This window comes from Ursus americanus, chromosome 17, assembly GCF_024610735.1.
Source record: "Ursus americanus isolate L20-20 chromosome 17, mUrsAme1.1.p, whole genome shotgun sequence".
Taxonomy (NCBI): domain Eukaryota; kingdom Metazoa; phylum Chordata; class Mammalia; order Carnivora; family Ursidae; genus Ursus; species Ursus americanus.
Window position 1 is genome coordinate 29204124 of NC_142143.1, and position 14695 is coordinate 29218818.

At 37.0% G+C, this 14695-nt stretch overlaps 1 protein-coding gene across 13 annotated transcripts in view; it reads left to right on the forward strand.

Annotated features, from left to right (window-relative positions):
- Nucleotides 1-14695, forward strand: part of ATP2B1 (ATPase plasma membrane Ca2+ transporting 1) — a 125351-nt gene that overhangs the window by 74337 nt on the left and 36319 nt on the right. For all 13 annotated transcript variants that reach the window (XR_015727141.1, XR_006776510.2, XM_045779914.2 and 10 more), the window contains 5 exons: nucleotides 5513-5767; nucleotides 5858-5983; nucleotides 9794-9934; nucleotides 12424-12462; nucleotides 13217-13378. Coding sequence is in view for 11 of the 13 variants with exons in the window: in XM_045779914.2 (XP_045635870.1) it covers nucleotides 5513-5767; nucleotides 5858-5983; nucleotides 9794-9934; nucleotides 12424-12462; nucleotides 13217-13378 (723 nt within the window). In the remaining 2 variants the exon portion in view is untranslated. The remainder of the gene's footprint in view (nucleotides 1-5512; nucleotides 5768-5857; nucleotides 5984-9793; nucleotides 9935-12423; nucleotides 12463-13216; nucleotides 13379-14695) is intronic.

A 14695-nucleotide genomic window follows, 5' to 3' on the forward strand; every position in this document is an offset into this window, starting at 1 on the left:
TAATAGGTTGGCATTTATTGACCATGCTAGACATCATTCTAGTAAGGCTTTTAATAGTTCTTTCCATATACCATCTCGGGTAATTTCACAGTAACCCTATGAGATAGTGGCACCTCCAAGTGAAATACAGAGGTGAAAAAACCTGCCAAAATGTGCATACCATGTGTTGGCAAGGAGCTAAGCCATATATACAATGGGGTTTGTGCCATCACAGTTCTTAAGGTCTTTTAACACTATATTGAAATAATTACAGTTTTAATTTTGGGTTTTTTTAAATTATTTTGGAAAGCATTATGAAAGCATAATTCTGTTCTTCTCCCTAATCCATTATTTTTCAAGTTCTTAAATTGTGTCATTATATGCATGATTTGGTAATTGCCTTGCCATTCCAGAAATGTTTCTACTACAGTGTATCTTGATCAGTGGAAAATACATTGTACTATGGTATATCTACTTTAACTTGTAGCTACAAATGGTTTTGTTTTTCTCTCACCTTTGTATGTTCTTCATTTCTTTTTTAAATTTCTTATTCTCTCTTTAATAAGTTTATTGTAAAATGGATATTCGTTGACAGTACATTCTATAAGTGCTAAGAAATCTAGCTTGGGTTTTGCTCATTATATTTAAATTCACTATATTTAAATAACTATTGAGTGAACCAATAGTAGTTTATATATCAGAAGAGTGATGCACCAATATTTCCGTTTGTAAAACTTTATTCTTATGCCTTTTAAGTTAGGAAGAGTTTGATAAATATTTGCTAACTCTCTAAACATTGGCTTAGGCAATGATTTAATTCCATTAAAGGTATGCCTGGAGCTTATGTGAGAGTTGTGTTGGTTTTTTAGGTTTTTTGTTTGTTTGGGACAGTTGGTCACAGAATAGGTCAGTTTATCTGAGACCAGTATAGATCAGGAATTTTCAGCAGCAGTACTGTTTTTGTTTTTCACGAGAACATTCTTTGTTGCCCTGCATCATACCACCTTCTAGTTGAAGCAACCAAAGTGCCTCTAGATATTGCCAGGTTTCTCTTAGGAGGCAAAATTGCCTGTGACTGAGAATCACTCATCTAAATAAAAGATTTAGGCAATATTCTTGTCAACATTGAGCCAAATTATTTTTGAGACTTGTATTTATTTTTATTAAATAAATAATACATATTTTGCTGTAGAAAGAGGAAGAGGGAAAAGTGACAATTCATAGGAAATAACATTCACCCAAAATCTCACTTCTTAGAGATTACTGCTATACCATTTTGATATGTGTTCTCCCAGATTTTAAAAGTATGTTTTGTGTGGGTTACTCTTGAAGGTATGTGTGTGCATGTGTGGGTAGGCCTGAAGGTGTGTAAATGTGTGTATCTTTTTATACGACAAAGGTTGTACCATATTCAGCAACATATAGCTGAGTTCTGGAGTGCTCAGTTTACCCACTTAGCATTATAGAATATTGGGAATTGGTATTCTAGAATTCAGTGAGTCGGCAGATTATTTTTTTACTTTTAACATTTTTTACCTCAAGATTATAAGAAGAATAAAGAAAAATATTTTCAGTGGGAGTGGATTTTGTTACAAGGACAAATCTTTTTGGAACTTGGACTGCTTTCATTTGTAGGATATTAGTGACAAGCCTTTCCCAAATTTGCTTAAGAAGAATACTGGCATTAGGTCCAACTTGGAAGATACTCTAGAGTTGTTGGTGTCATAAGACACTTCAAAAAAAAAAGAGTTAAAATCTACTAGAAGGTGGTGAAATGTTAGTGTTTGCATTTTTTTAACATTTATTAGTGTACTCCTGTATCTTTTCATCATGTTATGTTTTAACACTAAGTTAGGAAATCCATTAATTGTAAATCTACAGTCCTAGAAATCCAAATTCTGAAAATTTCTTACTAGTGCTCTTTGGTGTGAAAATAAGCACTATAACCCATACTGTAGACAAATCTTTAGTCACTAGTGTAATACCGATGGTTCTCAAACTTTCTGGTCTCAGGGCCTCTTTACACACTCATAGTATTAAGAACTCCAAAGAGCTTTTGATTATATGACTTATGTCTGTGGAAATTTACTGTATTCTTAATTAAAATTGAGAAATTTAGAAATATTATTGCATTTAAAAATTATAACTAAGTGCTATGTTGTTATAATAGAAAATTATAATTACTGAAATTATTATTAATGAGATGTTAAATGAAATAACGAAAAGACTAGTAGTAGTGTTCTTCATGTCCTTGTATCTCTTTAATGTCTGGCATAATTGAAGATAACGGGATTGTCTTCTGCTTCTGCACTTAGTGTGTTGTGTTAGCACATGTAATGTAGTCTTTGGGAAATTCCACTATGCATTCTGAAGTATAAGGCACATTACATCTTAGTATTATTATAAACATAGTTCTGACCTTGGGGGTTCCTCCTGGGGTTCCTAGACCACACTTTTGAGAACTGCTTCTTTAGACTGTTAATGTAAACACCTGATACACCACCCAAGAAGTAGCTCAAGTGGAGAATTTTTAAGAATGGAGTATTTGCCTTGCAGTAGAGAGCGAAGACGGAATTTAGACTGTACATCTCTCTCTAGTGAATATGTTTATAGGGAAACACTTTTGGTGAAATAGATTTTTATAATTATATTTGTACTTGGACCTTACTGAAAGCACTATTAAAATACTTTTATATATATATAACTGGTAAACTACAATCCTTTTGTAACTTTGATTTTGTAATTATTCTTTTCATTGCAGCTGCTCTAAAAATTTGTTATGATCATCAGTAGGAAAAGGATTTATTTTCTAGAAGTATTTTACTACCATCTGTTTCAAGATCGTTCTAACTTTATATAATCTAAAGTAGAACTATATATGAAATGAAATATGGCACGAACTTGTTTCATGTTCTCTTTTGAAATATTCAGTCATCTAGTTCTAAGTATGCATGTGAGATTTAAAGCTGAGAATGATATAATTGTCTCATAATTCCTTTCCTCTTAATCTCTGGCGTGTTGATCTTTAAACTTTTTGGTTACATACCTTATTGGGAAGATCTCTGAACATATATCTCCAAATGATGCATTTGTGAATTATATGTATTTAGAGCTGTCTACAGAATGTGTATATTTATAATGTATATACTGTATTTTTATAATGTGCATAGTCTTAAGCATGTGCAAAAATATACATTGATATATTAAAAAGATGAAATGAGGTTTAAAATTTTGATGTTACTTAATAACCATAAAATACCATTATTGATAGCATGATTGAGTATGCATTATTGTATTTTGTAGTTTTGATTTAACCTTGATTTCCCTTGATTTGGGTCTGAGTTTGGTTTATTTCAGAACTTGGTTTTAATGTTTCTCACAGCTGAAAAGAAACTTACAGTATTATGTAAATCCAAATGCAGGAAGTGTACTCACTAATGGTATTTATTTTCACTCCCATCTACCAGTTACATAAACGTTTCTGTTGACATTTGACTGGTAAATTCCATCTTCTGCTTTCAGTCTGTTGTTCTTGCACACTATTAATAACATATTGCATTTTTACATTTTTAACCAATGAGATAAAAATCCATTGAAATGCTTCATTTGGAAGATAATATTTTACCTGTATTTCAAGTTGGGAAAAGTGGTCAACATTGTATTTCAACCTTCATCTGTTCTTGAGTCCAGACTTGTTCCACCTAATTCAGAGAGCAAATCTATCTTCTGGACAAGGGGAAGGGGCAGGAGAAGCTGTCCTACTGCTTCTACTGTTTTGAACATTGTTAACCATAAATTCATTTAACTAGTTACTGTGTACAGTGATACAGGGTCATTTCTTCAGCTCAAATGTAATTCAAAGAGTAGTCTTAATATTTGGATGGGGAAGCCAGCACTCTCGATGGATTGTCCTGCCATCACCTTTGGAGAACATGCTTTTGTACCCATTGGTGGCTGAATCCTGTCGATGGTCCTTGGGATTTTTTTTTTTTTTAATTCTTCACATCATCTCTTCTATTTCACCACCACCAGTTGATTTCATTACAGTCTCTGTGTTCTCTCTCTTCATCTGTCCCACATACCCCTCCGGGATTAATTTTTATTCAGCATCTTTATACTTCAAATCATATCTTTGGTTCATGCTCTCTATTCTGGAATATGCTTTAATCATTGCTAGTATCATTCATTTACTCATTCTTTTCTTTGAATAATCTTTTTCCTGCTTTACCTGTCCTAAGAGAACCATTGATTTTTTTCAGATTTTTCAATTCAACCCTTAGAAGGAAGGAATTTATATAGGAATATACAGAAGAACATATTCCTTCATGTGAATTTATAAATAACCAAAGTAAACTTTTAAGAAACAATGTTTACTTTTACTCTGTGTATATCCTTTTTATTTTGTTGTGTTTCGTTTTTCTAAAATGCTGGTCATGAGCCACGGAATTGATTTTAGGCTCACAAATAGATTATAGCCCAAAGTCTAAACAGTACTGTTTCGTTGTTTTTTCTTCAATATTGTTGACCTTCAATTTTGAGCTTTTGGGGTTCTTTCCTCCCTCATTCTTTTATAACTTTCCTGTGCCATAGAGCCTTTGTCCTGATGTTAATCTTTCCCTGGAATGCTCTAAAGCCACTGTATGGCTAGTTCCCTTTTTATCATTTGGCTGCTGGCCTAAGTGTCATGGACACCTCAGCGGGGCCTTCTGTATTCACACAAACGGCAGTCAGCCCTTTCTTCACTTGATAGCACATCACCATTCTTTATATTCTTTATGCCATTTACTATATCTGAAATTAATTATTTGTTTTATTATCTGAATCCTTCATACACCATCTGCACCTGCCAATCTGAGTATGGGTTTCATGCGAAGAGAGAGCTTGTGTGTCTTATTTACTGCTATATCCCCAGCTCCTAAAGTAGTGTCTGGCACCTGGAGCAGGTGCCCCAATAGTTGGATTAATGAGTAGCACTTGGCTTACCTCTTCATGTTATGGAAACCAAGTTTTGCTTGTACTCCTGTAAAATTGATACAGTAAATTCATGATTCATGGGTAGCACATAGCATTTAAGTTTTCATGTATATCTTGTCTAATATATGTAATAATAGCATTAACCATTGGTCAAATGCAAAGGAATTCTCAGCCACTGCTCTGCCTATGTTACAGTGTTCTCTCATTTAATCCTCACAACTCTGGTGGACTAGGTGATGTTATCCTAATTTGGCAGATTAAGAAACGGAGTCTCAAAAACAAGTAACTTGCCTGGAGGCTGTGCTGTCTTCTCTAGTGTCCTTACTCTTAACTAGAACCCTAGACTGCCTCCCTGTCCTGAGGGTGCGAATCTTCAGTGGCAGGGAACTTGACCTAGTAAGCATTCTTCCCATTGCGGAATGCTTTGCATTCAGGAAGGTATTTAGACTAAAATTAACAAGGTATGTAAACATCATAATTAACTTATCGAATGTCCATTGTCATCAATTCAGAATCTTTTTTTTTTTTTTGGATAAGCATTTTCTTTCTTTCCATGTAGTTTGTGGAGAAGTTTCTGTTGGAGAGGAAGAAGGTGAAGGTGAAACCGGTTGGATTGAAGGCGCTGCCATCCTGTTGTCAGTAGTGTGTGTGGTATTAGTAACAGCTTTCAATGACTGGAGTAAAGAGAAACAGTTTCGAGGTTTGCAGAGTCGAATTGAACAAGAACAGAAGTTCACAGTCATCAGGGGTGGTCAGGTCATTCAGATACCTGTAGCTGACATCACCGTTGGAGATATTGCTCAGGTGAAATACGGTAAGTAGAAAGGAGCAATACCTCTTTGGCCAGAGGCAGAGTTACGGTCATTGTGGTTACCGTTGAGCGTACCATTGCTTTCTGTTTTAGGTGATCTTCTTCCAGCTGATGGCATTCTGATTCAAGGCAATGATCTTAAAATTGATGAAAGCTCATTGACTGGTGAATCTGATCATGTTAAGAAGTCGTTAGATAAGGATCCCTTACTGCTATCAGGTATGAACTTCTTTCTTATCTTTGCACTCTTTTCTCTTCCACGACTGTATACCGTGGTCAGCAAACACAGTTTCCCTAAGAGCCTACAGTGTGAAGGATTCTGTATTTTATGTTAGCTTCTACCCTTACAATCCTTAGGGACTTTTTTTTTTTTTTAAGTTGGCAGAGAGACTAGAGATCTTTGAATCCAGAGCCCTATTTTACAAATGAGGAGCCTCAGTCAAAAAAAAAAAAAAAAAAAAAAAAAAAAATTTTTTTTTGAGAGTCAGTGTTAGTGTTAGTGTAATGGTAAAACCAAAATATATGCCTAATGATTGCTACTTTTCTATTTTTCTGTCTTACGTTTATTCTTAAGGCCTGTTGATGTATAAAATTAAAGAATGATTCTCTATGATGAAGTACCAAGGATAGGTTTTTGGGTTTTGTTGTGTTTTTTTTTTAAGAACTGATAGAATCCTTAAAATTGATCTAATCCAACTCCCTCATTTAACTGCTGAGGAATAAATCTGGGACCTAAATTATTTATCAAAGATTACATGACTAATCAGCGGGAGGCCTAGCACTGGCACCACATCTGCTAGGGAGAATTGGATTTGCGCACAGGTGAGACATGTTCTGAGAATGAAGAGCAGGATTTGTTCGGGTGAGGGGACTGTTGGACATGGGGAGCTGGCTGTCTACCTGGGAGGCTCTTGTAACAATAACTGGGGTAGCTTGACCTGAGGTTAATTGGAAATAAAAGGGAAGGGATGATGGGAAAGTTTACACGCGGCCTTCTAAAATGCTGAATGAGACGAAGCCAGAGTACCACAACTTGACTCCAAAAGCATGCCAGTTCTTTCATGTTTGAGTTCCAGGTTTTTACTCTTAATTTTCTAGTATTCTTTATAGAATTTACAAAATTGCCTCTAAGACCATTGTTTACATATGTTTGTTAGACTGAATTATACCAGAGCTTGGAGCAAGCATAATGTTGCCTGTTTGTCTTCTGTTAGCATTTTCAGATGGTAATGGAATGCTAACATTTTACACATTGTAAGGACATTTCTGCTGATTTAACTATGTAATAACTTGGTGGTTTTAATTGTTCAGTTCTTCTCTGTGAACTTTATATTTTAACTGATTGAATATGGTTTTACTGAAACCAAAGTCAAACCTGTGACAAGTCAGTTGAGAGTCACAACTTCCGGGCATATACTTCAGTGTAACTATTACCTTTTTAAGATTTGCAAATGTGTGGCTAAAAAGCTGCTTGCAAAACATCGCAGCACTAAAGATCAGAGTAATTACGTATGTATGCATTTATAAACACCATTATTAAAGGGTGGAGGTCCCAAAAATAATACAGACTTAGTTCTTCAGAAAAATCTTGGGATCTATACACCTTCAAAATTCTACACTACCAAGAACATCCTGTTTGGCTTTTTCTTTACATGGATGTACTTGTAATTCATTCCAAATAGTCATATCTTAGATAAAGAAGTATGATGTGTTTAAGTACAACGTATACTTAACTTTACTTATTCCTTGCCATACTTCTGAGAAACCGTAATTGTTAACCGGATAAAATCTGTAGTCTTTCTGAGGAGGGGAAGGAGTCTAATCATACCTTAACCACCACAGACTGTCTGGGCCACGATATTTGGCCGACTGAGGTGGTATTCTCTTGCCTCTTTGCCGTGTATGCTGCATGGACTCTTGCGTACATCTAGCTGCTTTACCTAGTGCTTCGCTCTTCAGGTTGATGTCCTTTCACTGAACTTTGGTCCTTTTCTATTTTAACAGAGATTGCTAGTAAGCTTTATGTAGACTCAGGTCCCTAACACACCAAGTGTACCGCAAGAACTCTAAATTTTCCATGGTGAAGAAAAGACTGAAATAACTTTGCAGTGTCCCTTATCGTAATGTGGGTGGGAAAGTTTTTCTGCATTTATTTCCCTATTCCAAAAATGTACTAAAAAACATAAAATGCATTTATTTTTAAATGTATTCTCATGATGCCATCTCTCACTGCTGTTCTTGGCTTTTTAAATTTAGATTTTTAAAAGCAGTTATTCAGTTAGCAGTGGGGATGTGACCAGAACAAAAACTGTTTGCTTTGCCTGAGCACATTAACCGCCAGCATCTGATTACCTGTGGTGGGGAGGAATAGAACATAAAAAAAATTGGAATTTACCAAAAGCCAGAATCATTAAAGAAATTGCCTTTTATCTGTAGAAGTTGCTCAGTAAAGACTGTTTCACTCTCCTGAATTTCATTTCTTGTTTTCTTTGCCTTTTCACTGACAGAGAAGCTAATAATTAGTGAAATATTCAGAATATAGATTTTTTAAAAGCAAGAAAATCAGGGGCACCTGGGTAGTTCATTTGGTTAAGCATCCGTCTCTTGATCTCAGCTCAGGTCTTGATCTCAGGGTCATGAGTTCAAGCTCCGCGTTGGGCTCCATGCTGGGGCCAGGGCCTACTTACAACAACAACAACAAAATGAAGAATAAAAGCAAGAAAATTTAAGGCCTCAAATATTCACATTGGATAAGTTCGCCAGTAATTAGTAGACAAATATAAGCTTTTAACTACTGGAATAAGTACAGATGCTTTATGATTTTATTTAGCACCTAACCTTTGTGCATTGACTTGGTATATAAGATGGTAGGGGCAACAGAACGTGTCCCCCATATGGTTGTAAACTAAGAGATTGAATAAACATGATAACTGTAAAGAAGATTTTATTGAGAGTTCAGAAAAAAAGAGTTGCTTTTGAAAGCCACTTAAAATTCACAAAAATATTACAGTAGAGAGATGGGAAGCCTTTTAATCAGGAAAGGTGCAGAGATATGTATGTACAAGTTGGAGAACAGTCAGCAAACTTACTGACTTTGTATTTAAAGAAAAATATGCCCCTTGTCCCCTGACCAAGCTGGATTGAGTCTTCGTCTTGCCACTTAATTGTTGTGTAACCTTGGGCATATTTTTAGAAAATAAGAAAAAATAATGCCTACCAACTTGCACGATTGTTGTAAGGGACAGTCAGAATACAATGAGCGTTCCCATTTCTGTTCCATAGCTTTCTGTCATGGAATATTATGTTGGGGTAGTGGACGAAAAGTGTGAAGGGTTGGTTGATCTCGAGGTGAAGATGTTAGACTTGATCCAAGGCGGCAGGAGCAGAGAATCAGAGGTTTTTGAGCCATGAGGCACTTGTGAGAAAATTCACATTTTAGGAAGGACAAACTGGAAAGAGAGACTGGCTAGGAGGCGTTGCAGTAATCTAGGCCGGCTGGGATGAACCCTGGGTGAGGTAGAAATTTGGGTTTGGGTGTGGTAAGTGGGGCGTTTGTTGCTGTGGAATCCTTTTGGTTGTAAAGCACATTTCTTTTTTTTTAAGCCATGTGTTTCTCAGAAATGTCAATAAATGATCATGATAGTAATTTTTTAATTAAAATTAATGTGCATTCCTCAAACCCCCACAAATTTCAGGCAGTGTGCAAAGGCACTTTACATTTGTACCTTTATTTGAGTCTCATTGTTTTTATTAAGGGTAGGTACTGTTATCCTCATTTTATGGGTGAGGAATTGAGATGTTATAATTTGCCCAATATCACATGATAAATGAGTAGTGGAGTGAGCTTTGAATTCAGATGAGATAGATTACAGAATTAAAACCTTAAGGATAAGAATTTAGGTTATTTAATGTCTTACTGAATTTGTCTTATTAAGTACTGGATATTAAAGACAATATGGCTGAAGACTGAAATTTGAAGGTAGGAGGAAAAAGCCATAACAATTTTAAAAAACATATTTTCTGTTGTAGGTACCCATGTAATGGAAGGCTCCGGAAGAATGGTCGTTACTGCTGTAGGTGTTAATTCTCAAACTGGAATTATTTTTACCTTACTTGGAGCTGGAGGTGAAGAGGAAGAAAAGAAAGATGAAAAGAAAAAGGAAAAGAAAAGTAAGATCAGCAACTGTCTGTGAGAATTGGCATTTGCAAATTTGGCACCTGATTAAAAGAACTGACACAGAAAAATGCACTTCTTTTATGAGGTTCTGATATGAAACGTTCTACAGAAAGTTACTCAGTATGGTACTTTCAGGTGGTGAAATTAATGGAGTCCCTTCCATTTCCCAGTTTTTGTGGAGGTCACAGTCCACCGTAGCCAAATCCAGCATCTACTTGAGCGCTTGCAGTGGCTTTACTTACTCTGTTAATTCTTTAGTTTTAGCATCCTTCCGTTATCTGGCCAGCAAAGTGAATGAAACTCTCACTTCCTGTTTGCTTATCTCTTCTGCTGCTCCAGTCGTAGCTTTCTTTGTTCAGCATTTCACACTTTGGTCTACATTTTGGTCTCATTGAGCTTTCCATCTCCTTCAGGTTTTCTACTAGTCACATTTCCCAGTCTGTACTTAAGTAGTTGGTTTCTGGACATAAGATGAAGACTTTCCGTTGACAGCTATTCTGTCTATTACATTTAGCCCAGAGTATTCAATATCAAGATTTTAGAAATTTGATCTTGACCCATTGTATCTGCTGTCCCTAGAAGTGATCTATCCTCAGCAAAAATTGCTGACCGTAGTTTATCCACAAGGATCTTACCAGAAACTGTCATAGGTAGGGAGACAGCTCAGAATTACTTAGCTGGAAGCATGTTACTTTTTAAAAAAGCCCTCTCCACCCTGTTTCTCAGTATCCGCTGTACCACCCTTTTCTCCCGCTGGAGTTTGCCGCTCCACAGTTCTTTCTCTTTAGGGTGACAGTAGTTTACTGTGGTTTAACCACTTGGATTTACCTAATTTTACTTAGGAGAGTAAGCCCGTATTTCTCTCTTACCTGTAAGTATTTTGAGATCTTCTAAAATAAAAACCTTGCTAAAATCTTGGTTTGCTGTAACAACTACCATGTTTTTAATATTTGGTTGTTTTATTTTTTGGGTTTTGTCTTCAGTTGTTTTAGTTCAACCAAAAACATACTTGAAAAGTTCTGACTGTAAGTGAAGGTAGCAAGACCCCCATTCTAAGTTCTCCTGTCCCTGTCCTCCTCCCTCCCCGTGCTTCCTTAGGTTTCTTAAGGTGGAGTGGAAGGCAGTTTGAAAACCAATAATAATGATGCCCTTATTGAATGCTAGGTGAATTAGCCCCTTAATCCTTAAAATCTTAGGACATAAAGATGAGTAACCTGAGGCTTATGGAGATTATATATTTGCTCCAGGTCAAAGATCTAGCAAGTGGCAGATCAGACCTGCCTGTCTGACTCAAGAGTCTATGGTCTTAACCATACACTGTGCTGCATTCTAATTTATAGGAGTCCAAGGTCAGTGGACCCTATGTAAAAAGGAAGGGAAGTTTGCATCATGACTTTATTCTTGTTGACCCCACAGTGTCTTTTCTAACAAGCACTGTGTTTTCTAAGACCTTATACCTCTGTTTTTATTATTCCAGTCAAAAATATTCCCCGGAATGAACATCTAGCTCATTGTCTCTCATTTTTTATTCCGGGGTTATGTTTTTGTTTTGTTTTTTGTTTGTTTGTTTGTTTTCTTTGTAGAATGGGGCATTTTTCCATCTGTGGATTTCAGCCCTTCTCTCATTCCCTTGACTGCTTTGGCCGTTACCCAGAAGCAGTTCAGGGTAATCTTTCTCATTTCCTTCCTAGCCTAGAATGTAGCTGTCTGATGCCTCTGAACTCAGAGCCTGTTGAAAGTAGCTAGATACTCTTTTTACTCTCTCATCATCTATCTTGAGCATCTGTTCCTTCTTGACTCTGTTCCACGTTTCCCAGTTTGAAGATAGGTCTTCTAGATAGAGAAGGTGGAAGAAAAATTTGCTGTATGGCTCTGCCCCCGCTTTCTCATTTGCAGAATTATACTGCCTGCTCCAAACAATAGACTTAGTCCCTCCTTGATTACTTTATTGCTTTAGACATTCTCATCTTTGTTTCCTCCAAATTGAAACTAATTTGGTGAGTTATCTTAACTGGTAGTCCTACTGGCCCATTCTAATTCTAATTTTAGTCACTCGCCTCCTGTCTTCTCTACGTGGGTTTTGCTCCTTCCCAACACAGCTCTCCTGTGTGCCTGTTGTTTTTATGACATTTCTCCCCCCCTCCCTACCCCTGCCCCTTTCTCCTTTCTTAGAATTACATGTGTATTTAGTTTGAGAACCTCTTGTACCATATTTGGGCTCATTACAGCATATAAAAGAGTAAAGTCTTATGGAGAAATCAAATAAGTATAGACGCCCCAGATTATTTTGGAGTATTGCCCCTGGTGAAGACCTAGGGAATGATTGACCCAGCAGGTCGTTACAAGCCAGATGCTTTCTCATCTACACAGGCACACACCATTGTGGAACAGTTCTGTTACAGAAATGTGAGCTACGTCTGCATGATTTAGCATGGCCGTCTGTTTCTTTTGGAAAGCTTTAATTCCTATTTTGTTCCTACAGATAAGAAACAAGATGGAGCTATTGAGAATCGCAACAAAGGTAAGTTCACAAGGATAAACGTACAGTTAGCTTGTTTTCATTATATCCAAAAATATATCTCCTATGTACTGTATTCATCCAAAAGTAGGATACATGTAGCAGGGGAAATCAACAGTTTATGTTAACTTGGGTTAGCCTCTCTTCCTGCCAGTGCCTTAGTCATGCTGCCTTTACAATGGCAATAAGATTTGAACTACGATTTGTGCTAGTAAGCTAAGAAAAATCCAGATAGGTAACTTTCAGCTTAAGCACGTCACGTTTTTTAACACTGGTTACTATATTATTGCTAGGAAAAATGTGTAAGACACAATATACACTTTAAGTGGTTTTTTGCATTTATTTAGGTCTGTAAACATATGTACATTTTTCTATATGTATGGTTTACACATAATGAACTACATTATGGTCACATGCGGGAGGAATTTATAGTGTTTGGAAATGGATATTATCACACACAACATGGGGGGAGAGAAATGATTTGGTATTTAGTTCTTAGTTTAAGATCCCGTGTTTCTTCTGCCTCATCCCTATTACCTGGCACAACATTCTCAAATCTGGTACAAAGATTCACAACCTAGTGTCACTATTGTCTTATTCTTTGGCTAGACATAGACCAGTGCTCACACAAAGCTGAGTGTTTAAATCTTTTCTAGTTTCTATAAGAAACTGATTTGTGTCAAAAACCGTTTCAAAATACTAATAGTTTTGTGTGCCTTTAAAAATGTAGTGAGGTTTTATTTGCTCTTATATGTAGCAAAAGCCCAGGATGGTGCAGCCATGGAAATGCAGCCTTTGAAGAGTGAAGACGGTGGAGATGGTGATGAAAAAGACAAAAAGAAAGCAAATTTGCCAAAAAAGGAAAAATCTGTCTTACAAGGGAAACTCACAAAGCTGGCTGTTCAAATTGGCAAAGCAGGTATGACATACAGAAGAAAGTAAGGTGTTTTGCTTTTAAAATATGCTAATCTTCTGCTTGAAATGGCCTTTGACCCACTTAAGGCTGCAAATTGTTGCTTTGTGAGTGGAAGGGGGTTTAAAAATATTTTCAGTTTTATCCACAGTATACCAGGTCTTTGAGTTATTGCAGATCCTCATGATATCGTTGCAGCTTAGGGGCTCTTATCCCCATTGTACATGGAAGGAACTAGCTAGTAAGTGGTCAGGTTAGAATTGGTGCTAAAGACTGCCCAGTTCAGGGGGGGCGCTTGGGTGGCACAGCGGTTAAGCGTCTGCCTTCAGCTCAGGGCGTGATCCTGGCGTTATGGGATCGAGCCCCACATCAGGCTCTTCCGCTATGAGCCTGCTTCTTCCTCTCCCACTCCCCCTGCTTGTGTTCCCTCTCTCGCTGGCTGTCTCTGTCTCTGTCAAATAAATAAATAAAATCTTAAAAAAAAAAAAAAAGAAAGACCGCCCAGTTCACAAGCCCATACTCTCATCTCTGAATTTCTCAGGATTTCTGGGAGCAGTAGAGAGAGTGCCAGCAGTGTGGTTACTCAGAGCAGATTACCCAACTATATTTTATTTTATTTTATTTTTTTGAAAGATTTATTTATTTTAGGGAGAGAGAGAAGGAGAGAGAGAGTGCGTGCAAATGAGGGGGAGGGGCAGAGGGCGTGGAGGAGGGAGGGAATCCCTGAGCGGACTCCCTGCTGAGTGCAGAGCCTGCCCTGGGCTCCATTTCCGGACGCTGAGATCAGGACTGGAGCTAAAATCAAGAGCCGGGCACTTAATCAACTAAGCCACCCAGGCACCCCCCCCAGCTATATTTTAATATAAAAATTTCACCACACATTTTGCTCATCTTTTTACTGACTCTGAAGAAAATTAGGTATATGTTTTTCTAAAACTTACAGTTTACTTGAATTGAATGTATCAGTTGGAGCACCGTCCTGGTGAGCGGAAGTTACTAAGTTGCTCTTCTCACTAGAAAACACCTGTTACTGCAACCACTTCAGCGTGGAGAAAAGAAGCAGAGGTCTTAGCTAAAAAGAGTGTGCCCTCCAGCAGTATCATCTGTGTGAAAGAACACATGGGTGAATCAGCATATACTGTTAAAATCACTTAAATTATGTAATTCTACTTCTTAGGAGTATGTTGGAAAAAGTGAGGTTTTTGCTTCTGTTCTGAATAAGTTTATTTGCTATTGGATAAACTTATTTGCTTTTTGTAATATGTAGCCGGAGGGTAATACTGCCTCCGTGTTGGGGAAGGGGTGGATTTAAGATGGTTGGAT